Here is a 12,548-nt window from a genome sequence, read left to right on the forward strand (position 1 = left end):
CTTGGCTGAGGGCCTGGGTGGCTTTGGTTCTCTCCCTCATCCCTACCTGAGATGTCCTTTCTACCTTGTGGAAGATTGTCTCCAGCTGGCTTCCAGGGAAGGCTTTGCTTGCCCTGAGTGTACGTGCTTGTGGCTGCTGTGGCTGTGTGTGCGTATGGCCCACTTGCCAGCTGTGGCCATGGCTGCTGGGTGACCTGGGTTTTCTGTATTTCTGTGTTTCCCTGAGTATTCTATGTGTGCTTGGATGCATTCTTTCTGCCACGATTCCTACACCTGGTGGCTAGGGCTGTAAAGCTTGCATCTTGAGTCCTAAGGTTTGAGGACTTTAAGTAGTTGAGAGTCAACAAAGAGACCCTGGGCCACTGTGGGTCCTCGCTGAACCGACGGGGAGGTGCAGGTATGGAGAAAAAGCCCCACTTCCTTCTCTGCTCATAGCCTTTCCAGTTTCCTTCTCCATGCTCACCCCACACAGTGTCTTTCCTGCCCTGCCCCTTGCCAACTTGCTTGGAAATGGTCTTGTAGGGGTACTGCAGACCTCTACCCTAGGCTAATGTTTTCAGGAAAGGTGTCTGTTTGGGGATGCTGAATGAGGTGAGTCCATGGACACAGCAGATTGATGTTGACTTAGATGGTGCTGTGCTCCGAGAATTCTGGTACCTGGCATGTTAGGAAAACGTTATGTATGCATGTAGAAGGGTGTGTGTGCGTGCATGTGTGTGTAAGTGTGTGTGTGTGTGTGTGTGTGTGAGAGAGAGAGAGAGAGAGAGACAGACAGACAGACAGACAGACAGCAAAAACAATCCTGAAAAATATGGTTAATACTTTTCTAAATTTCTATTTGCTTTCTTAGGCAAACATTTTTATATAAGCTTACTTCTGAAAGAAATGACATGCCCCTCTCCTGTCCTCGTTGGTATGCGGGCTCCATGAACTCCCTGATTTGACATTTGAGTCCCCATTGTGTATGCAGATACTGTGTAGCGTCTACATTATGCAAATTAGTGGAAACCTCTGGGTCTCTCTGGATCTATTCCAGGTATTTGGCTTCTCTTTTTACCGCCTGTGATAAAATCCAGAAATACATGGCATTCTCTTCTCTTAGCTCTCCCTTGGGGTGTTCAATCTTACCCAGATTGGAGCCATTTCAACGTGCACAGAAAATACGGGGAACTTAAAGACGTCAGTTTAAGAACAAAGCGCCACTCTAATTTGCTTGGCTCCTCTTCCAACTTAGCAGAGTAACTTCGAAAATAAATCTAGAGTGTTTATTCTTCCTTGTCCTTTTCTCTATCCTTCCTAAAAGTTATCAGGGCCTGCCTGAGTTATAGTGCATTTTTTCCTGTCAGGGATGATCTGATTTCTAGCTCCCTCATCCCTCGCCTCCCAGCCCACACTCTGTGTAATGATGCCGGGTGGCAGATTGATGGGGCGAGGATTCGGAGTGCCTCTCGGCCTGTGGGTTTCAGCACCCCTGATGCCACTGCCAGAGACTGCTAGCAGATGGACTTGCTGGAGGTGAGGTGGGCGTGGGTCCTGACACAGAGCATCCCGGGGAAGGGTACCCTGTGGCCTGGGTTGCTCCTGTCCCTGACCAGCCCTGCTGGTTAGAGCATTAACACAGACTCAGCTCTTTTCTTGCTATTGTCTTTATTTAGTGTTAGTAGGCTGATGATGTGCACTGAAGTAAAATCCTTTCATTTTGTGAGTTTATAGTAGCTTGAGGATTGGGGAGTGTTGAACCTAAAGCCTCAGATGCACTACGTAAGCTCTACCACTGAGCTGTATCCTCAGGCCCCACACATGGAGTTTTGTGTGTGTGTCTCCTATGGTTTGCTGAGCCCCTTGTTGCTTTAGATTTATGTATTTTTTTTTTCAAGTATGATTTTTTTGAATGCTGTTTTTATACCCCGTGTTCTTCCTCATCCTTCTCTGGGATATCAGGGCCGTGAATGTTAGAAGTCTTGATATGGTCATACAGGTCTCCCAAAATCTTCTTTTAAAAGATTTGTGTTTAGGTCTGTGTGTGTGTGCATGTGTGCCCGCATGCATGTGTTTGTATCTTGAGTGCTGGTGCCCTCAAGACGTGGGACCCCCTGGAGTTGGAGTTACAGGCAGTTGCAAGCTGCCCATTATGAGTGTTGGGAACAGAATTTGGGTCCTCTGCAAGAGTAGTATAGACTCTTAACTGGTGGCCCAGTGCTCATACCTCAAGCTCTTTTTGTCCTCATACCCAGTCATTCTCTTCCTCTCAGTTTTACTTCCAGTTGCTTCATCTATAGTCCACTGGCTCATTCTTCTACTGAGTCTATCCACTGATAGTTTATGTTAGTTACTATATATATTTGTTTAAAAAATGTCCACTTGGCTTTTTTTTTTTTTTTTTAGCTCCTGTGTTGGCTGAGTCTCCTTTTCAGTCTTGGTCAAAACATTTCCTCGTGCTGTGTGCCTTCATTGGAGTCCACTAATTGTCCTTTCTCATCCCAGCTGGGAGTTTTTTGTTGTTGTTGTTGTTTTAATTCTTCACATGCTTAGTAGTTTGGGATTGCATTCTGGACATTTTGAGTATAATCTATGGAATATATATGTATGTATGTATACACACACACACACACATATATATATATATATATATATATATATATATTTAATATGGGACTGCCCTCACTGGGCTTGGGCATGAAGTCTCAGCCAGCTTACTATGGTGTAAATATGGAATGTGCTCCAAGCTCATGTGTTGAAGGTCCTAAGCCGGGGACATTAGTTCTGGATTTAAGGAAGCAGGTTACCGGGGGCAAGTCTTTGGGAGGTGTCTTGACCTGACCCCTTCCTGTTTCTCTACCTCCTGGCCACCGTGAGGTGAGCTCTCTGTGCCCTGTTCACCTTCGTGTGGTGCCTCAGCGACACAGAACCAATGACCAAGGGCCAGAAGCCAGAGACCTGGGAGCCCAGACACATCTCCCCAAGAACTGTTTCTCTGCCTGGCGACTGGTGACAGAGATGAGAAACTGTTTGGGTTGTGGCATTTATGTCAGTCGTGTTTGCAATGCGATCACGCCGTGTTTCAGATCTGCCCCTAGGCATGTGCCTCAGTAGCCAGCCTGGACTCTGGCCAAATGAAAGATCAGGGTCAGATCTAAGCCTGTGTAGTTTTGGAGTGGGATGGACGTCACAAACTACTATGGCATTTTCTCAGCTGCTGTCTCTTCCCAGTGGCTCCAGTGTGGTCCACTTCCCCCTGGCTTCTAAATCTCCGGACAGAGATTTGGGTATCTGGAAACCACGCTGTGCTCATGCTTTGGTGCACATTCCCTATGGCTCTCAGTCTGAGGCCAACTGGGTGACGAGAGAGACACACCACCCTCTTGGAGCTACTGCCTCAGAGCAAACCACTAACTGCCTTTCCTCAGAATGTTAGCTGTGTTTTGGCCTCTGCTTTTGCTTTGACCAGTTTAGTGGGCTTGCTTTGGAGTTGGGATACAAGAATGGAGAAGTGGAAAAGCTGGGGGGGTTGGTGGGCTCCCTCTGGGGGAGAGTACTTGCCTTCCTTCCCTGAGTCTGAAGGGGGCGGGGGCTTCTCTGGCTTTCTGTCTGTGTTAGCAGTCCTGAATGGGGACAGGGCCAAAACAAAGAATTGTTGGGTTAGGGGTGGAAACTGAGAAAACTCACTTCAGAGACAGAAGCTTAAAATGCAAGCTTTATTTTCTGTGTGCGCAGGAAGGCAGCCAGTTCGAGATCTGAATGGAATCCCTGAAGGGAGATCGTACATTTTTAAAGGAGGGGAGCAGGAGCGGGTGTTGCATTGGCCAATCATAATTTGACACAAGCAAGGAAGGTAACGTGGGTGACTGGGCCTTTCCAAGTCACCTGGTTTCAGGACCTTAGTCTCAGCTTTTTGAAGTCATGTCCTCTCTTGGACTTTGGTCCGGAGTTTTAGGATGATAAGAATACAAAGGAGTGGGCAAGCTTTAAGTCAAGACCTCTTAACAGACAAACATGAAACACCTGAGGAAGCAGGGGAGGAGTTGGGTTCCAGACCCTGCCAGCAAGATGGAACTTGTCTCTGGGACGGCTGGACTCAGAAAACTGTCTCCTAACAGAACAAAGGAACTTACAGTTGACTCCATGGTACTTTGAATTTTAGCCACTCTCCCCGGCCCCCCATTTAGCCTGCAAATATTTACTTGTCTGAGTTTCTAAAGAACTCTTCTCCACTTCCCTTCCCTCATTGCTGTGTTCATGGGGTATGGGGACGTCCTTAGCCATCTGACGCAGACTTCAGACTCAACTCTCATTTCAACAACATTTTTAATAAGGTATCCGCATTTGGGGTATCATTGCAAAACATGTGATTGAGCCTTGCTCTATGTCAGGGGTGAGTCTGAGGGCCAAGAGAGTAACAGAAGATCTGGCAACTCTTGTATGTAAGGGCACCATAGGATGTAGGGAGCTGATGCCCAGAAACCCTCAGGTGAAGCTGGATTTATATGCTGCCCAGATACCACAGTGTGCCTCCCCTCCCCCAGCAGCCCCCACCGCCCACTCCTCCCTTGGAAGAGAAATAAACAGTTTCCTTCATTGTTCCGTGCCCACCAACAGATGCTCTCAATTACCACAAAATTGCTAAATAAATCTATTTTGCTTGTTTTCGTTTGTTTCTTCCAGAAAGCCTTGGCTTCTCTGATCAACACATCAACATACACTCAGCCCTGAGTCTTGTTTAGTTGGAATCAAGGATGTACAACCATGTCCATTTCCTCTGGCACAGCCATGATGCAGAGAACCCGTTGAGAGCCGCCACTCCTGGTGGGAAATGGCTGGCTCTAAAACCTCCCAGGGGCTTGGGAATGTACCTTTGGGAACACACTGATAAATACGACCCCCGATATTCTATCATGGCCAAGGAATTGATATTTTAGTCACCCAGTACACATGATTTCCTAAAGGAACTGTGACATTAAAACAGGAAGGAATGGGCCTGTACGGAAAAAAAATGCTTTCTTTTTGGTTTATTTTATTATTTTGTTTCCTCTACCCATCTCAGTACAAAAAGGGCTTGTATAGAATTTGTCCGTGCTGCTATGCCTGGTGGCACATGCTTATTAATCCTGTCACTTGGGAAGCTGAGGCAGGAGGATCTCAAGTTTGAGGTCCCTATGAGCCACATAAGAGTGGCCTGGGCAACACAACAAAACCATGTCTCAAAGCTCACTGTGCTGCTGTTTTTAGTTTGGCAGTTTCTTCATGGGCTGCGTGAGATCATTTGTGAGGGCTAGGAAATTGCTTTTGAAGAAGAAAACTGTTGTTCTAAATTTCCAGACAAGGAAAGCTTTTGCAGGGCAGCGTTGATGACTCTTCTTTTCTAGGTCATGGATGGGCCTGCTTAAGAAAAAAAAATAATTTTTTAATACCACCCGTTTAGCTCGAGGCTTTGTCTTGAATTAATGAGTATAGCCTTGCAGGCCAAGAAGTACTTTAAAAGATTGCTTTAAAATTTTTTTCTTTATTATCCTGTAGGAATAAAATCTTAGAGCCCAGCCTCCTGGTTTTAAGAGAGCCTCTGTCTCTTTCTTTCTAAGAAACAAAATTTAATGCTGCTATAATAAATAAGAAAAATATCCCAAACCCTCCGGTCTGTGCTTGGTGCGTCCTCATCGAGTCTGACCCCTTAGCTCATGCACCTTTTCCCGCTGGATAGCAGAACCTCAAATGTCTGCAAAACAGCACAGGGCTACGTGAGCTAGCTTTTCAGAGGACCTTCTGCTGTCTTTGATCTTACTGTTTGGAATTCCATGTGAAAGAAAGCCTCCCGCCTCCCTTTCAAGAAGTAAACATCAGAGTAAGTGCTGGCTGGAGTCTTATACAAGGAGAATGGCCGTCCTCCCGTCCCCCTGCCCCCACCCCCAGTCCAGGAGCTTGACCTCTTGTGAAGCTCATGCGATAGGAGGTGTCCAGTCTCTGTGCCGATTCCACCCCCTCAGACCCCATCTGTGTGAAGTCTGGTGTCTTAGGAAGCAAGGGCCCAGAGGGGCTTCCCTCTCTTTGCGGGGAGAGGGGAGCTCATCCGTGTGACAACTCATTGAAATGCTGCACTTGACATTTCCACACAGGCCTGTGGGGAACAAACAGACAACCTCACACAAAGAGATTCTGCTCGCAGCCACCTGCTGCTAAGTGACTCTCTACCTGCCCCAAGAGCCGGCTGATGGACAGGTAGATGGGTTTTGGAAACCCACAGCCCCACCGCCTGGGAGTGATGGAGGTGTCGTTGTTACGGTCACTTGATATTTGAAGTACATGGATAATTGGCACGCAGTGCTCCCTGGCATTTAGGAGATTGTGTGGCGCAAAACCATCATCATATTTTTTTTTTAAAGAAAATTATGGGCTTTGCTGTTTTCTATTAAACTTGCCTGAGTGTTTGAAGGTGCCCACAGAATTCTGTTTGTGGGAATTTGGGAAGGACATTATGCTGACGTGTGCAGTGGAGAATTAAGACAGATGATAATTGAATGAGATGATAAAAGCCCGTGGTTTCCATGGGGAAATAACCACGACCTGCTGTCGGATTGATCCCAATAAGAACATTGCTTTATGTGAAATGTTTTTTAAACAGCTGAACCAAAGCAGTAAGCCAGAGCACAACTGAGGACATTTATTGCTACCTGTGTGTTTCTATTAGAGCGCCGTCTGAGGTTCCTCGACTTCGGCTATCCACCAGCACAGCTGTGTTTAGCTTCTTTGTGGTCCACACTTAGCTGGCAACGAGAAGTATCAGGTTGCAGAAAGATAATCCTACATCTAACCAGAGATTCACAAACTACTGATTTGGGAAGTCTGCATGCTAGTGCTGGGGTTCGATGCTGCTGCTGGGTTGAACGTGTCTCTTTAATAGTTCTACAAAGACCTTGCTGTGTTTGGTTTTTGTTTTTGTTTTTGTTTTTTTTTTTTAGCCATAGAAACCCTTTCCTGTAATCCTTATCTGCTTTTTTTGTGCTTTGATTGTGGAGTAATCCTTACGGACCCCATTTTCTTGTGTCCCTATTGTACACCATAGAGAATTCCATCAAAACCCTTAAATAATTATTTGCATTTGTTGTGTGACAACAGCTGTGCCTGATATTAAACAGAAACAAACATACCCTGGGGGCATGAGGCACAAATGCCCACAAAATGAATGAATGAATGAATGACTCTTTGGTCAAACCTTGCTTCCATTTCACCTCGCCTCTATTCCACCAGCTGGGACCCTGGGTAGGCGTTCTGACTGCAGGGGCCAGCCTCAGTTTCCCTCTCTGTGGCTTTAGCTAGCAGAAGGCAGAAGACTGGAGAGCAGGGCAAATAAGGTGATATCTGTAAAGGGGCTGTTTCTTAAAGACCCTCTCCATACATTTCCCCAGAAGGCTCTCTGGTGCCACCAGTCACTGCTATCACATGATTTCTCACGCGCATCCTTAAATCCCGACCACACCTCTGTGAACAGTCTCTCTGTGAAATTCTCCGAGGTTAGCCAGTGTGATGGTTCCGGGTGTCCTGCCGAGTCCCCGACTGATAGTTGCCCAAGCCACCTAAATGACAAAGTTGGCTAATCTAGATATGACAGCTCGACCCGCTTGCGTTATTGCTCATAAATGCCCCAGAAGAGCGCTCCGCCTGTTCGATGCAGAAAAGAATGCGAGCAGGAATAGGCGGAAGTGTTTGCTGTGACCTCAGAAGCAGAGAAGAATAACTCTTAAATGTGTCCCTATTTTCTTTTCAAAGTCATTTTGCACAAACCCGATCTGCTCCTAGCCATGGCGTCTCCTGGGAGAGTCTAGATTGCATTCAAATCTGTATTTATCCTTGCCTGGTCCTTGCTGGTGCTTGATAAATATTGACTGACTAAATGGTTATCAGCATCTAATAAGAGAAGAAAAAAAATCAATATTGGGTTGAAAGGTAGATTAGATAGCATTCCTCGATGCTCTCTGATCTACCTTCACAGGACAACAGCTCTGAGACATGGCGGTCCTCAGCAAAGGCACCTTGCCCAGCAAGTGGCTACAGTGTTTCCGCAAGACAGAGTCTTGCTATACAACTGTCTAAGTTTCTTTTCCTGTTGCTCTGATAAGGTGTCCTGGCAGAGGGAATTTAAGGGATTTGGGGGCGGGGTTCGCAGTTCAAGATTATATGGTGGAAAAGTCACAGCAGCAGGAGATGAAAACAGATTCATGGTCAAGAAGCAGACAGCAGTGAATGCTTGTGTTCTGCTCACTCTCTTCTTTAGGTGCACTCTCTAGTCCTAGCCTTGGGAACAGTGCTATCCGCAGTGGGCAGGCCCTCCCACGTCAATCAACCTGACCAAGATAATCCCCCAAGGTCTGCCTGGATGTCCATCAAAGATGGTTGCAGATCTCATCAGATTGACAGTAGAAATTAACCATCACAGTAGTCTGGGATGGCTTTTACTTGTTATCCTCCCGCCTCAGCATGGGCCAGTGTTGAGATGACCAGTGCTAAGGAAGGTCACCAAATGCCCGAGTATCTCTTCCCCATGAAGTTGGTGCTTCAGTTTTACAGTGCTGTGAAACCCCAGAACTGCTGCCCTTTAAGGAGCAGATTTTTTGATGCTCTAACCTTAGAAAACAGTAATTGATAAGGACCCCTTTCCTTCTGGATGTGAAGTGGGATCACCTTGTATCGAGACACAGTTAAGGTACTGTCAGGTGAAGTCAGGTGGAATGTATCTTTGACCAGACAGTCCCTAGGAATCATTATCACCTGTAGAGGACTTTTAATTCAGAACATGGCTGTTCTGGCAAGAGATCACAATCAAAGACCCTCTAGGTCTGTGTGATTTGGCTGGCAAGAGATCACATCCAAAGATCTAGGTCTGTGTGATCTGGTTGGAATACAAGCATGCCTTTAATCCAGGAGACAGAGGCAAGCAGATCTGAGTTCAAGGCCAGCCTGGTATAGAGCAAGTTTCAGGTAAAGGAAAGCTTAGGTCCAGGCGTGGTGGTACACCCCTTTAATCCCAAACAATGAAGGTAATGTAAGTTTGCGGAAGGAAGCACCATGTTTGAAAGTGATACCTAAGTAAGTGGCAGGAAACGTAATTAATCAGAGAAAGATTTGACAGAACAGGATACACCCAACTCTCATGAGAAGAGAGAGGAAAGGGAAGCTACTAAAGGGGCAATGAGAGAGAGAGAAGAGGTAGTTTTACCAGGACAGTAATGGAGAGCACATAGGTAAAGACTGAATGAGCCAGGGAATGAGAAGAAGCCAGGAGATTAGAAAAGATTTCTGGAGTTAGTTTGAGGCTGAGCAGAGCAATTCAGAGGCCCAGAGAAGAGCCAGATCGAATAAGTCAGCTGGGAGAGGAGTTTGAGCCAGAACATCTGAGTTGAACCAGCCAGCCCAGAGTTCCAAAGAACAGAAAGGGTGAGCTTATTAAGCAATAAGTCTCAGGGGCTGAAAATGTTCCAGGCCTAGGTTAGATTGTACGGAGGCTAGTAGCTTCCAGGACTAGGCCTAGGTTAGCAGACAGATGCAGGAGGCATCCAAGACAACAGCTGAACCAGTTGAATGAGAGTTCCTTTTACAGTCACCGGCTTCTTAACTCGGCCACTGGACTTTCTTACAACGTCCTCCTGTGGTTCATGTGGCCCTTAAACAAGAGCAGCTCTGTGCACACATGCTGTTAGCCTGGGCCCAATCTCATGTTCACCCGCTCTGCCCAGACACTCAGTCTTTCCACGCTGACTGTGTTCTCTGTCCCTCACAGGGTCCCCGGTGGCGCATAGAGCTCCAGCCATGGGCAGGTCCTGCTCAGTCCCTGGATGAAGAAGCCTCAAGGTTCCTGAGCTACATCAGTACCACTCAGGTTGTGTTTCAAGCTCAAATAGGTTTGGGGATGCAAAGGTACTGACCAACCATCGCAAGGAGAGTTTGCCCTCTGGGGCTGGGAGGTTGTGAGGAACTCCTGATAGGAAGAGGGTAGAGACCCCGGTTCTGAATGGCTGCTACTCAGCTTTCTCCCCTTGCCTGGAAGCAGAGAAGATGGCTTCCCTTTGCCTGTCATCTTCCCTCTAGGACTCTCACCGACCTGGAATGTTCTAATGATTCAGCCCCAAGTGTTTTAAAGAATCACTTTAGAAAATGGCTTTGGAAAGCCATTTGAAGAGACAGATTTGTCCCTGTGAGTAGGCAGTCAAGTGTGTCACAAAACAAAAGCGTCATCTGGAGGTTCAGCAACTTTCCTATTTGGAAGCCTTCATCTAGCTATGTGCCTCCCAGCCACAGGCTCTTGGCAGCCAGGCAACGGTGAGCTGGGCGGGGTAGCCAGAGCCTCTGAGGAGAACAACAAGACTTTAATGACCCCTGTGCTCACTTCCCTGTCCCTGGAGCGCCCTGAGTCATTAGTGAGCTTGGCCTTTGTTAGTGGCTTAACACACACAGTAGCAGCTCCTGCCCAGCTCCGAGAATGAGTTGGAGCCAGGCCCTGAAAAGGGAAGAGAACGTTCATGAAAGTAACTCTAGGGCGCTTGACACATTGATCAGCCGATTTATTCTCTAAGATTAGCCTGCAGAAAAGGCAGATCTAAGAGGAGATGGAGGCCTGGGGACACTTAGCCGTGGATGGAGAGGTGGCAGAAGGTAGAACTTTCTGAGCCTGGCAACTGAGCATAGGCTCACGCTAGGATGCTCCCTGGGCAGGCATGGCCTGGGGGAGGCGGGCCTGGTTGCTTAAGATGGCTGGCCCTTGGCACTGCACTGAGCCTCGCTGGCAGCAAAGCCCATCATAAAGAATGGGAAAGAGTATAGTCTAGTTTCCTGTCTGCCCTCTGCTTTGAGAGATGCTCTCGCTATTCAGCCCAGGCTAGCCCTGAACTCCTGCTGAGGGCTGAGGTCGCAGGTGTATGCCATTGTGCTGAGCTCTTTTCCAGAGCTGTAGGAGATTAGTTTAGGTTGAAAATCTTATTTCTTACATGCTGCAGTCAGACAATCCTAGGAATTTTAATACTTGTCCCTAAACATGGAAATAAAAGCTTGTGGAATTAATTGTGGCTGATAGAATGATAAATCAGTTCCCATGCTTTACAGAAATTTATCTTATTCGGGCTGCTTTAAATTAATTCAGTGGACTTACCCAGGCATAATTAAAATATTATAATTTTAATTTTACAATTTGGCTTTACATGAAGCATAGGAGACTAGGTCTCTTAATTATAACCTAGAAACGCTCTTAAAAAGCCTGGAGAAAAATTAGAAGTATTAAATATACAAACTGAACTTGAAAATGATGAGCTCCATCCTCCAAAATTAATCTTTTGAGCACAACTCTCCAAATTCCATCTTACATGTGTTTTAGGTTAATTTTCTATACCTTATAATGAGGGGTACATACTTACAAGATCCTCTTGGAGCATTCTATGGTCATTTCAGACTTTTCCTGGGTCTTTCGCATGAGCCATGGTCTGAGAGGGGGAGGAAAAAGTCTGGAAAGAGAAAGCATGTTCTAGTGTGATGTGGACTAACACTGGAACCTGGATGATTGACTTTGATCAGAACAGGCTGTCCCTGTTCTGATCCTGAAAAGCTTGAGGTCGGACCAAATGCCTCCAAGGCCTCCCCCGTGGCTGAGTGATGTACAAAAAAAATAGTTTATGGCTGTTATTACCCAAGTATTTCTGAGTGCCTATGTGGCCAGGGAATTTGGAAAGCACTTGGCTTGCAGTCTTGGCCTCAAGGACCCCAGAGACGAGTAGATACATAATTACTGGACAACGTGAGACGTGCTGTGATGGAGACATGGTGTCCGAAGCTCTGAGAGAAAGGCTTCCCACCACATTGTGATGTGGGTCTTCAGCTGGATTTCAGACCCTCACTGATACAGGAGGCTTGAAAAGCAAAGCCACAGCGTCAGAGCAAAGCGACAGTGTTTCTGCTAAACTTTGTGGGAGTCTTCACAAGACAGATGTTCCCTTAGGAATGGCCAAAGCACGGTGCTTTCATGCTTTGTACATGGAGGAAAAATAAACTTGGGAAGGAACAATGGAACAAATGGACCTCTAGACACACACAGTAAATCCCAAGGGTACTGCCAGGAGAACTGTAGTGGGGACCTTGGCAGCAGGGATTGGGGGAGGCAGGAATCTAAGAGCTAGTGGGTGATGGAGTTGACTCTGACCTTTATTCTGTCTTTTTGCAATGCCAGTGACCAAGAGGATTCAGGGCTATTTCCCAGCCTCCATACGGGAAGGCCACCCCACCCCCAGAAATCTGTGTAGCCTGTTACACAGAGGAAAAGTCAAGCCAATGGCTCTCTGTGAAGTGATAGTCCCTTGAGAGATGGCAGCTTGAGGTAATGACTGTACTAGTTTGGAATCTTATTGAAATGATGTGTCCTGAGTTCCTTCCGGACTCAGTGGAAGGCTTTCTGTTCTTGAGAAAACTTCGATAGCTTGCAGGCCTCACCATGCTTTTGTAATCAGGAGACATTTTATCCAGGTAAAGCTCTGCATGCTGATGGCTTCCAGGTGGGAGCCGACACTGACTCTTCATTA

At 46.7% G+C, this 12,548-nt stretch overlaps 1 protein-coding gene across 1 annotated transcript in view; it reads left to right on the forward strand.

Annotated features, from left to right (window-relative positions):
- Nucleotides 1-12,548, forward strand: part of Mettl24 (methyltransferase like 24) — a 105,384-nt gene that overhangs the window by 23,122 nt on the left and 69,714 nt on the right. Inside the window, 1 exon segment of the mRNA XM_060373165.1 lies at nucleotides 9,767-9,865. Within this exon segment, the coding sequence (XP_060229148.1) occupies nucleotides 9,767-9,865 (99 nt within the window).

This window comes from Meriones unguiculatus, chromosome 20 (assembly GCF_030254825.1).
Source record: "Meriones unguiculatus strain TT.TT164.6M chromosome 20, Bangor_MerUng_6.1, whole genome shotgun sequence".
Lineage (NCBI taxonomy): Eukaryota > Metazoa > Chordata > Mammalia > Rodentia > Muridae > Meriones > Meriones unguiculatus.